The 13,411-nt window shown below is 58.5% G+C and overlaps 1 protein-coding gene across 2 annotated transcripts; it reads left to right on the forward strand.

Moving 5' to 3' along the window:
- The first annotated feature begins 341 nt into the window (after positions 1–341).
- Positions 342–13,384, forward strand: ST3GAL2 (ST3 beta-galactoside alpha-2,3-sialyltransferase 2). 2 transcript variants are annotated; one of them, XM_066327762.1, is made up of 8 exons: positions 342–432; positions 8,377–8,646; positions 8,736–9,161; positions 9,284–9,477; positions 9,692–9,871; positions 10,053–10,098; positions 10,245–10,364; positions 10,638–13,384. In XM_066327762.1, the coding sequence occupies exons 3-8, from the start codon at positions 8,829–8,831 to the stop codon at positions 10,809–10,811; spliced, it is 1,047 nt and encodes a 348-aa protein (XP_066183859.1). In that variant the 5' UTR covers positions 342–432; positions 8,377–8,646; positions 8,736–8,828; the 3' UTR covers positions 10,812–13,384. The 2 variants fall into 2 exon arrangements, with proteins under 2 accessions (XP_066183859.1, XP_066183860.1); XM_066327763.1 differs by lacking the exons at positions 342–432; positions 8,377–8,646 and having other exon boundaries at positions 8,673–9,161.
- Positions 13,385–13,411: the final 27 nt, after the last annotated feature.

Consider the following 13,411-nt stretch of genomic DNA (forward strand, 5'->3'; position numbering starts at 1 on the left):
CGGTGTCCGGAGATGCCGGTGCGCCACGTGGGTACCGAGCTGGGTACCGAGCTGGATATCGCACTGGGTATCAGGGGTGCTCAGGAGGTTTGCCGATGCGCCGGGTGGGTACCGGGGTGGATCCTAGCGGCTGAACACCGGGGATGCCGATGCTGGGCGCCGGGCTGGGGTGTGCCGATGTGACGGAGTGAGTCCCGGGCTGGGCACCGGAGCAGATTCCTGACATGCCGCTGGGAGGGTGGGCGCAGGCGGCCCCTCTCGCCTCCTACAAGTCCCACAAGCCCCGCCGGGCGGCTCAGAACTACATCTCCCAGCCTGCCGGGCCCGTCCCCCCCGCCCCGCGCGGCACGGCACGGCTCCGCACGGCGCGGAGGGCGGTGGCGGCGGGGCCCGGGTGAGCCCGGCGGCGGGGCCATGCCGGAGCTGAGCCAGGTACCGCGGCGGAGAGCGGGCCCGAGGCGGGGGGTGCGGGCACGGCCCGGCTCGGCTCGGGATGCCGGTCCCGGGGAGGCGGCGGGGATAGCGGGCGGCGGCGGGGGAGCCCGCTCGGGAGCTGCCCCGCTGCTGCGGGCTGGTCCCGGCGCTGGGAGCTGGGCTCGGGGAGCACCCACACGGGATGCGTCGGGTTCATCCCCGGTGTGGTGGTCCCGGTTGCTGGCCCCGGGGCTGAGTGCAGGTCTCGGGGCTGGGAGTATCTACTCGGGATGCAGTGGGTGCTGAGCAGCCCCGGGAGGATGTGCGGTCCCCTATCCGGGGTGCGGGTCCGGGTTCTGGGTGCTGCTCCCGGTGCTGGATGTTGGCTGCCGGGAGCACCCACCGGGTTGCACTGGGTTCAGACCCAGGAGGTTGCGCTGGTCCGGAATGCTGGCCCGGGCCCTGCGGTGCTGTCCCCAGGGAGGATGTGCTGGCCCCAGCCGCGCTGTGCAGCCCGGGGGGCAGCTCCAGGGTGCTGCCCGAGGGGGATGTGCTCTCCCGGGGAGAATGCTGGCCCTAGCAGGGGTGTCGGGGCTGGGGCTGATGGAGCTGCTCCCCTCCAGCCGTGCGCCCTGGGATCTTGAGGGCAGAGCTGGGGCACCCACCAGGGTGGGAGGGCTGGCTGCGAGGTGGCTCCAGTCCCCACCAGTGCCAGTGTGCGTGTAAAGTCCCTCAGCAGCAGTGTGACACATGGCTGAGTGACACACGGCGTCCATTGCATGGGTAGCGGCAGCCAGGATTTCACAAACACCCTGAGAGTCCCTGGGGACAGGGTAGAAAACTGTGTCACCGAGCAGAGGATGTCCCTTGCCTGCTTCTGTGTGCGTGTGGAGGGGCCCTAACGAGGGCACAGGCGTGAGATCTTTTCGGTGTCACATTGTTTCAGGGTGTTTCCCTGGCTGAAGCACGGCTGCCGGAGTGGGATTGATACCGAGCCCGTATTTCAGGGCCTGGCGATTCAAGGGGTCCACGCATATGCCAGGGGCAGAAGCGCTGATGGCACAGGAGGAAGGCAAGGTTTTGCTCAGGCTCCAGCTGCAGAGTCAGAGAGAGCACTTGTTCCAAAGCTCCCAAATGTTTCCGTAGAGTGAGGGCTTCCCATGCCAGCAGGAAAATACTGGGGGGAGGATGGCACTTGGGCAGCGAGCTCGGACTGGAGGAAGGGCCACGTCCCTGCCTGCTGCCAGCAATCATAAAACATGGCTGGGGGAGACCAAATCACACCAAACCCCAAAACTTGCTGAGCCTCCCTCCAGAAAGACGTGTGGGCTTTGAGCTGGTGAGGGCAGTTTTGCCTTGCATTATCTCGGTCTCTCCTTTTCCCAGCCCTGAGCAGCCGCCCCGGCCACAACCGTGGCCAAGGCGGTGGGCGCCGACGGCAAGTTTCCCAACGCTTTGGGCTTGGTTTCCCCTTTCTTCCTTTTTCTTCCCCCTCTATCACAAGCAAAGGTCGCGGTCTCAGCGGGGAGGGCTGGGCTGGGGGGTGCCTCGGCCGCCGCCTCTCCCGCGGTGCGCGTGCCCGTCTGTCTGTCTGTCTGTCTGTCTGTCCGTCTGTCTGTCCCCATCTGGCAGCGACAGCGGCCCCGCTGCCGGTTGTGTGCGGCAGCTGCCTGTCAAAAGCTCTTCCCTCTCCTCCGAGGAGCTCATGGCGGTTCTTGGGAACGGCGGGGCGCGCTCCGCTCACCGCCCACGCCTGGCGCCGGAGGCAGGCAGGGCGAGCAGGCAGGGAGAGCCTCGGCAGCCGCATGATGGGGGAACGCTTGAATTTTCGTGCCCAAACAAGCTCCAAACTGCCGCTTTTTTTTGGGAAGAGCTCTGATGGCACTGAGGGCTCGGTGGTTTTGCTGCGGGCTCTCGGCACGCCGGATGCCGCCCGGTTTGGCACGCCGAGATCTCGGTAGCTCGATGATTTTTGCACGATTGCAAGCTGCTAATTGCTCTCCAGTGGTTTGGCCGGCTTCAGTGCTTCTTCTTGAGCCAGGATTTATCAGAGGCCGCCTGACCCCGCGGGGCTGGGATGTGATGGGAGGCTGGGAACCTGCTCTCCCTGCCCTGCCCTGCCCGGCTCTGCACTGGGCTCCGGGGTATCTCTTTGCTTCATGTCGCTCTTTGCCACTGCTGTCTTCCAAAAGATTTTTTTTTTTTTGGAAAGTCCAAGTGATTTGGGTCCCAGCTCCAAGGCAAAGTTGCCAAAGATACCTCCAAAACTGCACATGGATGTGTGGTGAATATATATAAAAAATTATACCTATATGCATGTGTGATGTATAGATTTTTTTTTTCTTACGGGATGGATAGTTCAGTGTTTGAGCTCTAAAATAACACCCCCAACAGTTGCTCTTGGGAAACCAGAATAAGCTGCAGTCACTTTGCTCCAAGTGCCACCATGTCCCCAGCAAAGGACTTTTGATCTGCAGCAGTAATTGGGCTAATTAGGAAGCTGCAAATGCTCCCCCTTCTCCCCAGGTGTCTGAGCAGAGCCCCAGCTAGTGAAGTCAGGGATTCTCACCAGTGGAACTGCTCTAATTTTACATTTAATGGGAGTTCTTGGCTATGACTCGGCTGCGCTGGGATTGATGCCCTCCGGCCTGGGGAGCCTTTCGTAACTTCCCTGCAATGAAAGCTCATAAGTGCAATTTCCCTAACGAGTTCAATGTCCTCTCAGTGCTGTCCACAGGCAGAGCAAACCTGGGTGGCTTTGCGGGGCCACCCGCAGCGTGTGCGGTTCTCAGCTTGGGTTGTGCCCCGGGGCAGAGAGGGCGGCTGTGGTTACAGCACCCATCAACCAGCCCTTGAAAGCCGGAGGAGACACTTTCTCCTTTGGTTTTCCACCGCCTCTGATCCTTGGCGCAGAGGAGATCCAGGGAGGAGGACAGGAAAGTGCAGGGGGGCCCCGTGTCCCAGCTCGCCTTCCCTTGGCAGAGGCCACAACCGGCAGCGGCGCCTCCTGGAGCAGCATCCGCCTGTGCTGCGCTCCTGCACATATTTTCCTGGTGAGGCATCAGGCATGAATATAACGGGTCCGGGCTGGTAAAACCAACGGCAGTGGTGGAAGGGACGTGGTTGCTTCCCAGCCGGCAGGGAGGCTCAGGGTGCTGCTGGCAGCTCACTGGATGCTGGTGGTGAAAGGAGGGTAGGGGCCCTGCGCTTCCTAGGGACTGTGTCTGCCTACGGTGTGGCCACACCTTCACAGGCAGCTGAGGCTGCAGGGAGACTGGTTCAGGGGTGTCTTGTGGGGTGCTGCCCTGCTGTAGCAGGCAGGAAGGGGGACGGGGACCAGGCAGACCCTGCTGACCCCAGGCTGCGGCTGTGGGAGGATGAGATGGAAATGTGGCCAGCAGTGGGGAGCTGGCTCCCCATGGGACCAGATGGCTTTGCCTTTGACAGGAAACTGGGGCAAGGATGGGAGAGAGGAGTAGGCAGTGGTGGGTGGCAAGCCCCAGACTCTGCCTCCTCTGTTCTGCTGGGTTGGTTGGCCGAACCTTGGCCACCAGCTTGGTGGCCCCTGGTTGGGTGGTCCATGACCCAGGGTTCAGTGGTACCCAGCTGAGTGGTACCTGAGCTGATGGCACTTGAGTTGGTGCAGACTGAGGCAGCTGGTGCAGACTGGGGGTTCTGGGCTGGGTGCTTGAGGTGCAGAGCAGCTGGGTTATCTCTGCCTCTCAGTTCCTCAGGGATTCGGGTCGGGGGGAGAATCCCACTCCTTTCCCTGCCTGTCCTGCCTCAAGGAGGGAGCTGCTGGCTCCTGGCACAGGGAGCTGAGTGTGACAAGGCCGGGCTGTGAGCATGGCCTTGGGCTTATCAACACCCTTGGAGTGCAGGGTCCCTTGTTCCCCACAGCAGCCTAGGGAAATCCAGAATGGCTGGCAGAGGGCTGGGGAAATGCCCCTGGAGAATGCTCAGGGACATCAGCCACACAGGCTGGTACATGTGGCTGCGTGGTCCCAATGGGAGTGTGAGCTGCAGGGACAGGCATCTGCCTTGGCTGCTTCTGCCAGTGTGGGTTTTGGGGGGGAGAGTGCCCTTCCAGCATTGCCCCATCAAGCAGCACAGGGTGTTCAGGCTGGCACAGTTCCCTGAGGGTTCCACTGGGGTTGAGCCAAGGGGCTTGGGATGCTGCTGGACCAGTCCCTGCAGGCCCATCTACCAGCAAGGGTGGGAGCATTCCATTCTGTTTTCCCACTGCTGGCACACCCCTGCACCCCCAAATCCCATAGGAAATGGCCTCAGAGTGACTGGCTCCATCCCAGCTCTGTCCCCGGGATTTGGCCTCCACGCTCTTTCCTGGCCCTATCCCAGCACTGAGAGATAAGCCTGAAATAACCCCTCTGGAGGCCAGACACAAGGAAAGGCTGGAATTGCTAACACTGGCAGCCAGGGGTACAAGTAGGGTTTAAAACATGGGAAACCCAATTAACTTGGCTCCATTAGCTGATTGAGCTGGCTGATAAGAGCATGCTTAATTAAAAGGATGAAGAATAAGTTACCACGTCCTCGCTGCTGTTGGGTTGTGGTGATGGTTTAATGCATGACATTGGCTTCTCTTAATACCTGGTGCTTGTCTACTGCTGGCCATCCGTTCTTCATGGCATCGCCCCATGGCAGGGAGAAACGTCCTTGTGCCAGCATTTATGCAGGTCTGCTCCCCGCCTCCTCTCCTTTCCGGCTTCCAGGGAGGAAAAAAATTCAAGGATAAAATATAATCCCTCTGGATGGGTGAAGCAGGAAAGGACCTTCTTAATTAACTGCAGTTTCCTCGCCAAGTCTTGTTTTGGCTTTGGAAGCCCATGATGCAGAGGGACAGGCTATCGCCCCTTCCCGCGCCGCCCCCGGCAGGTTCCCGCTCGCTGTTCCAAGCTAACACGAGCTGACGGTCCCACAGGGACAAGCGGCTCCTCGGCACTCTGCCCGAGGGCTGCAACCTCTGGCAACACTTGGGCCATGGGCAGAAAGAAATTGGAATGGTTTCATGACATTTTGTAGTAATCCTGCTCGCTGAAGTCATGCCTGAAACAAGGACAGGTCACCACTCGCTGTTTCTGCCTGGCATTGAAGGAGGTGGGAGAAGACTCGGCTCAGATCTGCTCCTTCCCTGTCAAAGAAACACAACTCCAGTTCTCAGGTTTTCCACCCGTGACAGAGATGACAGAGATGCCAGTCCAGTCCAAGTGTGTGTGCCAGTCAAGTCCAAGCACAAGTCCCTGTGTGCTTCCCCCTCCTCCACCTGCAAGAGCCATGCACTGCTCTGGCACCCAGTGAATGGTTTGGGGGTGGCAGAAGTGATGTCTCAGTACAGGGATCATGGGATGTGTAGCACCCCACCTGGTCACCCAGGGTGACATTTTCCAAAGACTCCTGGGGGAATTTTCAGACCATTCATACCTGGGAAGAGCAGCAGCCAGTGCAGACAACGCTGCCACTGCTCCTCTACTCCCCTTCTCTCCCTGCCCCAAACATGGTGACATCCCATCTCCCAGGGACGGCTCCTTCCTTTGCCCACCCTGCCATTTACTGGCATGGAAACTCATGCCAACAACCCCAGGATATCTTAGAAATAAGCAAACAAAGCCAGTGAGACCTAAAGATGCCAAGTGGGAATGCATCGATGGTGTTTTGTCTGACAGGGAAGTGGTAGGCATCCTCCAGGCCCTGGGGCTATCAGTCACATCACTCCAGCATTCATCCTGAAATGAAAGATAATATGATCGGAAAATACCATCACCATCCACCTGTAAAAGCAGCAAAGCAATTTGCCAGGACCTTTTAATAGCCTTGCTTCATTATCTCCTGCAATCAAGGAGAAACTTGTGCTTGATGAGTACATGGTCCTCAGGAGGCAATTCAGGATCCTGGGGATGAATTTGGGAATCCAAGGGTTTTTAGTGGCATTGCTGAGTTACTGAGCTTGCTCACCACAGAAGAAATCCTGAAATCCCTTATTGTTTTAAGAAGGAAACGTCCAAATCTGGTGCAAAAAGCTCCTGCAAGTGGAGTTTTATTTGTGGAGGCAGGTTGGATTAGGATTGGGCAGGGAGGGCATGGATATTGCTGGGGTATGTTTGTATGTGTGGGTGCCCTGTCCCTGCTGGGGGCTGTAAGGACCAGTGCAGATGGAAATAGCTGCCAGCTCCTGCTAGGAAAATGATGACTCAAACCAGCCGCTGGGATTTAAGGCTTCTTTTACCGCGCATGAGCTGGGCTGGAGGGGGTTTTCCCCCCGCTGTGGTCGGGGGCAGCTCCAGGAGGCCCTAGGATGGGGGCCGTACAAAATGTGCTCCAGATGGTGTCAGGGCTGGGATGTATGAGGCAGGCTGGGCTGGGGAGCCGGAAATGGATTTTCCCCCTTTCACCAGGAACAAAAATAACACAAGCACGTGATAGCTCATTTCCTTTAGCCTTTAAAAAGCCCCGTGGGATGTTAAGCAGCGGGAGCAGGGGAGGAGGATCAACCCATCCTGCTTGGTGGCCCTGCCATATCATAGCAGAAAAAAAAAACCCCAAAATTGCCTTTTACCTATTAATCTTTCCATCGTTTTGCATCTGGGAGGAGGGGGGAGGGGGGTGGGGGGTGGGGGGCGGGGAGGGATGTTACAGCTTTTTGCTGGCTTTATCCCAAACTCCCTAAATGCAAACCCTCTGTTTAACAACCACCCTGCTTTTTCCACTGGCAGCAGCCCAAAGAACTGGTTGCAGTCACTGCTGGCCATGCGTGTGCCATGTAGGCGTGTTAAAATTCCCCGCCAGAGCCCAGCAAAGCACTTGAACTAGGATATGCCTTCGATTTTTGGTTCTTTCCTTTAAAGACTGTCCCCACTTGAACAAATATTTGACAGAGGGTTAATGGTTTGGGAGGGAGATGTCCGTGCCTGGCAGTGCAATCGGCTGGGGGAGCTTTTGGGGCCATGTTCTCCTCCCATCCCAACAAGGAAGTTTTTGGGGGCTTAGCAGTCTGTTCCTGGAAAGCAAGCCAATGTTTTCCAAAGGATGTTTTTTCCTAGGGAAGAAGCATCCTGGTGCCTGCCAGCTCCTAATTACTGCTTCTGGCCTTGGCACTGGCTTAATTGGGGCCAAGGCTGAGCCGTGGAGGTGATGCCTCTGCAGGGTTTTGCCTTGGGGCGGGTCACCCTCTCCCCAAAAAGGCCTGGAGGAGAGGTCGTGTCTCCAAACCCTTGGGATTCTGGATCCTGCCTCACCTCAGTGACTGGGTTAAAAGGGGATTTTCAGCTTTTTTTTTTTTTTTTTTCGCCAAGGAGTCTGGCTTTGCCCGCCCCTCTGCTCGGGGGCTTGGCCGCTCCTCCCGCCCCTCCCCGGGCGCAGGCGCCGGCACCTCTGCCCTGGCTATTTTTACCCGCCAGGATCACGAGCGAGCGAGTGACCTTCCCCAAGGGACGCTGCCACTCGGGGGGGACAGTCGGCAGTGTCCGTGCCCGGGGTGCCCGTCAGGCTGCGGAGCGGCTGTTTCCCGGCTGTTTCCCGGCTGTTTCCCGGCTGGCTCGGCGGCGGCCGGAGAAGAGGGTTTTGGAGGGGCTGCTTATGGCGTGATAGAGAAGAATTGAGCCTGCAGAAAGGAGCCGCTTGTTTGGCTCCGGAGGCGAGTTCATGGCTGAGCCTTTGTCTGGCAGAGACAGGGAGGGCACAGTCGGGGACCTGCTGCGAGTTCCCCAGGCACGGATTGCGATGCCGGGACATCTCAGCTCCCTGCACAGCCTGCGCCTGCTTGTCCCCTTCGGGGATGGCTCGTACCCTGCAGCTCCGTGCCTGAGACGGGCTGGGAGGCATTTTGGAGCGTTCGGTGGGGAATAAAGTCCTCAGTCCTCAGCACCCTCCTCCTGCTGGGCGCAGCCCCCCTCTGCTGTCTGTATCGCCACCCCTTGACCCGCCGCCCGCTCCTTCCCGCTCCAGGCCGGTGTTGTGGTGGCCGTGTTCCCGAGCCAGCGGCTGAGGGCGGCGTGCCAGCGGATCAGCTAAACCCCGGGGATGATGAGCACCATCGCAGCTGAGCGCCAGCCGGGGCCGGGACCTGGAGGAGCCGCCGGGGCGCGGTGCCGCGGCTGAGGCCGGTGCGCCGGGCTGTGCCGGAGCCCTCAGCAGATGCTCCCTGCCTGGCACGTGGAGCCAGCGGGGGCCCTCGCCGCGGCCGGACAACGCGGATGGAAAGCTGCAGCCCAGCAGGTAGGAGCCCGGTGCGGTGGGTCCTGGGAGGCTCTTCATCTCCCTCCCCACACCGCCACCGCGGGGACTTAGAGCCCTCGTTCCTGCAGGGAGCCTCGCTGGCCGGCTGACGCCCTCCCGCGCCCTATGCCCGCGCCCTGTGCCGGAGCGGGCGCCGTCCCCGGCTCAGCCACCCGACGACCATGAAGTGCTCGTTGCGCTTCTGCTTCCTCTCGACCGCCTTCCTGCTCGTCTTCGTCATGTCCCTCCTCTTCACCTACTCCCACCACAGCATCGCCTACCTGGACCCCGGCGGGCTGGGCGGCATCCACCGGGTGAAGCTGGTGCCCGGCTATGCCGGCATGCAGCGGCTCAGCAAAGAGGGGCTGTATCCCCGGGGCTGCTCCTGCCGCCGCTGCCCGGCCGAGGAGCCCGGGGCCACCGACTGGTTTGATGGGCGCTATGACGGCACCGTGTCCCCAGTGTGGACCAAGGAGAACATGGACCTACCGCCCGACGTCCAGAGGTGGTGGATGGTGAGCGCAGGGACGGGAGTGCCGTGGTGTGCTCTGGCCCGGGGCGGGGGGCACAGATTTCTCCTCCCCCACAAGGAGGGAGCACTGGCCGATTCTCCCCTGCCCCCCTTCCCTCCTTGCAGATGCTGCAGCCCCAGTTCAAGTCCCACAACACCCACGAGGTCCTGAGCAAGCTCTTCCAGATCGTGCCGGGCGAGGATCCCTACCGCTCCCGTGACCCGCGCCGCTGCCGCCGCTGCGCCGTGGTCGGTAACTCAGGCAACCTGCGCGGCTCTGGTTATGGACCGGAAATCGACGGGCACGACTTCGTGATGCGGTGAGGCCCAGAGAGCACTGCCAGGGCCCTGCCCACCCGGACAGCACAGAGACATGGGGTACTGGGGTGGGTGGGAGTGAGTCCAGCCTTGCCCCCTTCCCTGGGTGGGAAACTGCTGCTTGGCAGCATTTAACAGCTCATGGGGATCACCCGTGTCGTCTGCAAGGCACAGGGCATTGGGAGGGTGGCGTCATCCTCCCTGCTCTCTCCCCAGAATGAACCAGGCTCCCACGGTGGGTTTTGAGGGCGATGTGGGTGGTCGGACCACACATCACTTCATGTACCCCGAGAGTGCCAAGAACCTGCCTGCCAATGTCAGCTTTGTGCTCGTGCCCTTCAAAACCCTGGACCTGCTCTGGATCGCCAGTGCCCTCTCCACCGGCCAGATCAGGTTGTAAGTACCCAGTGAGCACTCACAGCATCAGGCTGGTGGCTCATCTAGCTCAAGGACAGCTCCCCTGGGAGCAATGGGGGACTCATTTGTTCCTCCCTCCAAGAGCCTCCTTGGCAGCTCAGGCTGGAGTTGGGGGCACGGGACCCCCAAGAACTCACCTGCCTCTCTGTTCTTTTCCCAGCACATACGCACCTGTGAAGCCTTTTCTGCGTGTGGACAAAGAAAAGGTACATGGGGCTCATCCCTGTCACTGCCACAAGCACTTGTATGGCCGTGGCCCCTGTCACTTCATCATTCCCCAGGGTTCAAGGGGTGCTGATGCCAAAGGAAGCACGGCTGGGGCTCCTCCTCTAACCCTGGTCTGTCCTCCCAGGTGCAGATCTACAATCCTGCCTTCTTCAAGTACATCCACGACCGCTGGACGGAACACCACGGGCGCTACCCCTCCACTGGCATGCTGGTGCTCTTCTTTGCCCTCCATGTCTGCGATGAGGTGGGTGATGTCTCCTTCAGCTCCTGGCATGGAGTGGGTTTGCCGAGGCCCTGAACCTTGCAGGGTTAAGGAAGGAGGTGGATTCTTTGGGTCAAACTGCAGCAGTCACTCTGGTTGCTTGACACCACAGTGATGGGCACCCTTGAGGGGTGGGAAGGCTGTGCAGAGGTATGGGCACCTTTGAAAATCACCGCAGCAGTGCAGGGGTTGCTGAGACAAGGGTGTCGCAGCCTGGTGGGGGGTTCTGGCTCACTCCCTCCCTTGCTACTGCAGGTGAACGTCTTTGGGTTCGGTGCTGACAGCCGGGGGAACTGGCACCACTACTGGGAGAACAACCGCTACGCCGGGGAGTTCAGGAAGACGGGGGTGCACGATGCAGACTTTGAGGCACACATCATCGACATGCTGGCCAAAACCAGCAAGATCGAGGTTTACCGGGGAAACTGAGGGCTGAGTCTCTGGCTCCCTCCTCCAGCAGGTGCTGCTGCCTGCAGGGGCAGAGAGTGAGGGTCTCCCTGGTGGCCTCAGGCAATGAGCACGGATGGGCAGCGCAGTTCCACGTTGCTGACAGAGCCACCGCGGTGGTATTTGGTGCCTCCAGCAGCCAATCAGGTTCAGAGCTAAAGGAGACTTTTTGCTTTTTTTTAATTATTATTATTATTATTATTAAGAAACCCAGCTGAGAAAGGATTTATAAACACAATCAGTGACTGACCAGGCGGCGGGGGTGGCCGCCTTGCATCTCTCTACAGTCAAACCAAATGCTGCTCTTTTTAAAACAAGACAACCCCCCCGCCCCGAAGCCGTGTGACTTTGGGGAACCCCTCGAGCATCGCGTCCTGGCCGAGGGGGCTGAGGGAGCTGTGGTGGCTGCGCAGCCTCACCAGTGGAACCAGCTGCTTCTTTTTCCCTTTATTTTGGTATTTTTCTTTTACCCCCCTGGGGCAGCCGATGCCGTCGTTTCTCCAGGGAAGGCTCCTGGCACAGAGGCAGGTCCCAGCACACGGATCCATGGTGGGGAGCCAGAAGCTTCAGGAAGCCGACCATTGCCGATGCTCTGCTGCAGGCTGGCGAGTTCTGGCACAGCTGTGCAGAGAGATGAAGAGGAATCGTGACTTTGGGGTGCAGCATCCCTGCTCTTCTACCTGAGGATGGGGAAGGGTAGGACAGATTTCAGGAATGACTGTACAGGAGGCAGCTAAGAAACCTACATGAGTGACAGCCTGGTCATTGTGGCTGAGCTGTGTGAGCAGCTGTTAGGATGCTCAAGGGGTTGTGGGTTGCAGCAGGGTCAACGAGACAGGATTTCCGTTGCTTTCAGGCTGGGAAGAAACAGAGATAAGTGGGTGAGTGAACTGTGCTTTTGCATTGCTCTAAACAGCTCTGGTGAGAAGCTGAAATCCCAAAGTCTTTGCTCTGTTTGCCAGGGTGACACTTGGTTTACACCAGCCTGGTACAGCCGGTGCCCTCAGGGCTTCCTGGGCTGGACAGGCAGCCTATGACATGGGATGGGGAGATGCTGAAGGAAACTGCCTCCCCAGGGGTGTCATTAAAACCACTTTCTTTAGGTCAATCAGGTGGGGGGGAGGTTTTTTTAGAAGATGCTGAAAAGGTCAAAAAAAATGCAACCATAGAAAAGGTCCCCTAGAGAGGGACCCTCTGCCTGCACAGCTGATGCCGAGAGTGGAGCAGGGACTGTGGGGCAGTGCCCATAGGGGGAAGCTATGCCCACACTACCTGGCTGCAATAGTTAATTTGAGGAACAATCACTGTAGGGCTTTTTGGGCTTGGAGATGTTTTTATCCTTTTGTATCTGGCTTTTCTGTAGCAATATCTTACCTGTGACTTCACTTTGGTTTGGTTGTTTTTCAGGTGTTTTTTTTTTTTTTTTTTGTTTTTTTTTTTTTTTTGAGGTTTCTCTGCAATTGTGAAACACAAGGGGGTGGGTTAGTCACCTAGAGTGGGCAAGTCAGCAGCCCTTGGGCTGGGGAAATTCAGCTTTTCTGTCCACAGGGATTAAAACTCCTGAGTTTTGTGGTGGGTTTTGGTCTGTAAAAGTGGAGCTGCCCTGGTGCAGGCAGCCCCTAGCCCCAGGACACAGGCTGCTGCAAGCCCTGCTCTCCACCGTCCTGGGCGGTTTTTGCTGATTTTTTGTTTTGTGGGTGTTTTTTTATGGGGAAGGAAATTAAAAACCACAAAACCATGAGCAACGAGTGCCTTGACCATCTCCCATCGGCGACGCCAGGCTGTGCCCACGCTGGCGGCAGGGACGTGGCTGATGTATCTGGCAGTTGTACCCACTTCCTTCCTCACACCACACTGGATATTAGCTGAGAAGTGCTGCTGGGAGAGAGGGACACAACCAGGCCACCATGCTGGTGGCTAGAAAGGCCAAATCCAGTGTGATGAGACTGGACCAGCCCCTGTTGCAGCTGAGCCGGGCCAGGCCTGACAATCACAACGTAGTGAGCAGAGATGCTGGGTACCAAACCCAGGTACCAAACCCTCCAGCAGCATGGTAGTGGCATCCAGTGTCAGGCGTGCTTGTGGCTCCTGGCTGCCCTGACAGTATTATTTTTCTTTTTTTGCTAACTTCCTTCCCCTACTCCCCCCTTTTCTCTGTTGTTTTAATTATTATTATTATTTTTTATTTAAGCTGTCCCACTAGGACTCGCGACCACTCGTGTCTCCCTGGCAGAGCGGCCGCAGGCAGGCGCGTGCTGCACGGCCGGCGCACCACTGTACTGTACATAGAGGAGATGTAGGCACAGGCTACGGGCAGGGGGGCAGGCAGGGAGCAGGTGCCTGGGCTGGCCCACCTGGCAGAGGTTGTCTGCATCACACAGTACCTGATCTGACCACCTCCTGCCCCACCGGGAGAGGGAGAGACCAGTGCTCCGACCTAGAGCTAGGAGCAGGCAGGCAGCTTGGCCCGTAGCCTCTGTGTACATGGGTACTTCTGCACACAACTGTCTTAAACCAACTGGTTTTTTTAAAGTCAATAAAAATCATGCATCAAATCTGCTTGGTAGTTTTCTTACTGTGCC

This window comes from Sylvia atricapilla, chromosome 12, assembly GCF_009819655.1.
Source record: "Sylvia atricapilla isolate bSylAtr1 chromosome 12, bSylAtr1.pri, whole genome shotgun sequence".
NCBI lineage: Eukaryota > Metazoa > Chordata > Aves > Passeriformes > Sylviidae > Sylvia > Sylvia atricapilla.

What these genes read in the sequence shown, in the direction of transcription:
- ST3GAL2 (XM_066327762.1), top strand. Translation starts at nt 8,829, where the DNA reads ATGAAGTGCTCGTTGCGCTTCTGCTTCCTCTCGACCGCCTTCCTGCTC. An exon ending in TGCGTGTGGACAAAGAAAAG is followed by an intron (nt 10,099 to 10,244) that starts GTACATGGGGCT and finishes CTGTCCTCCCAG; the next exon opens with GTGCAGATCTACAATCCTGC. An exon ending in CCCTCCATGTCTGCGATGAG is followed by an intron (nt 10,365 to 10,637) that starts GTGGGTGATGTC and finishes TTGCTACTGCAG; the next exon opens with GTGAACGTCTTTGGGTTCGG.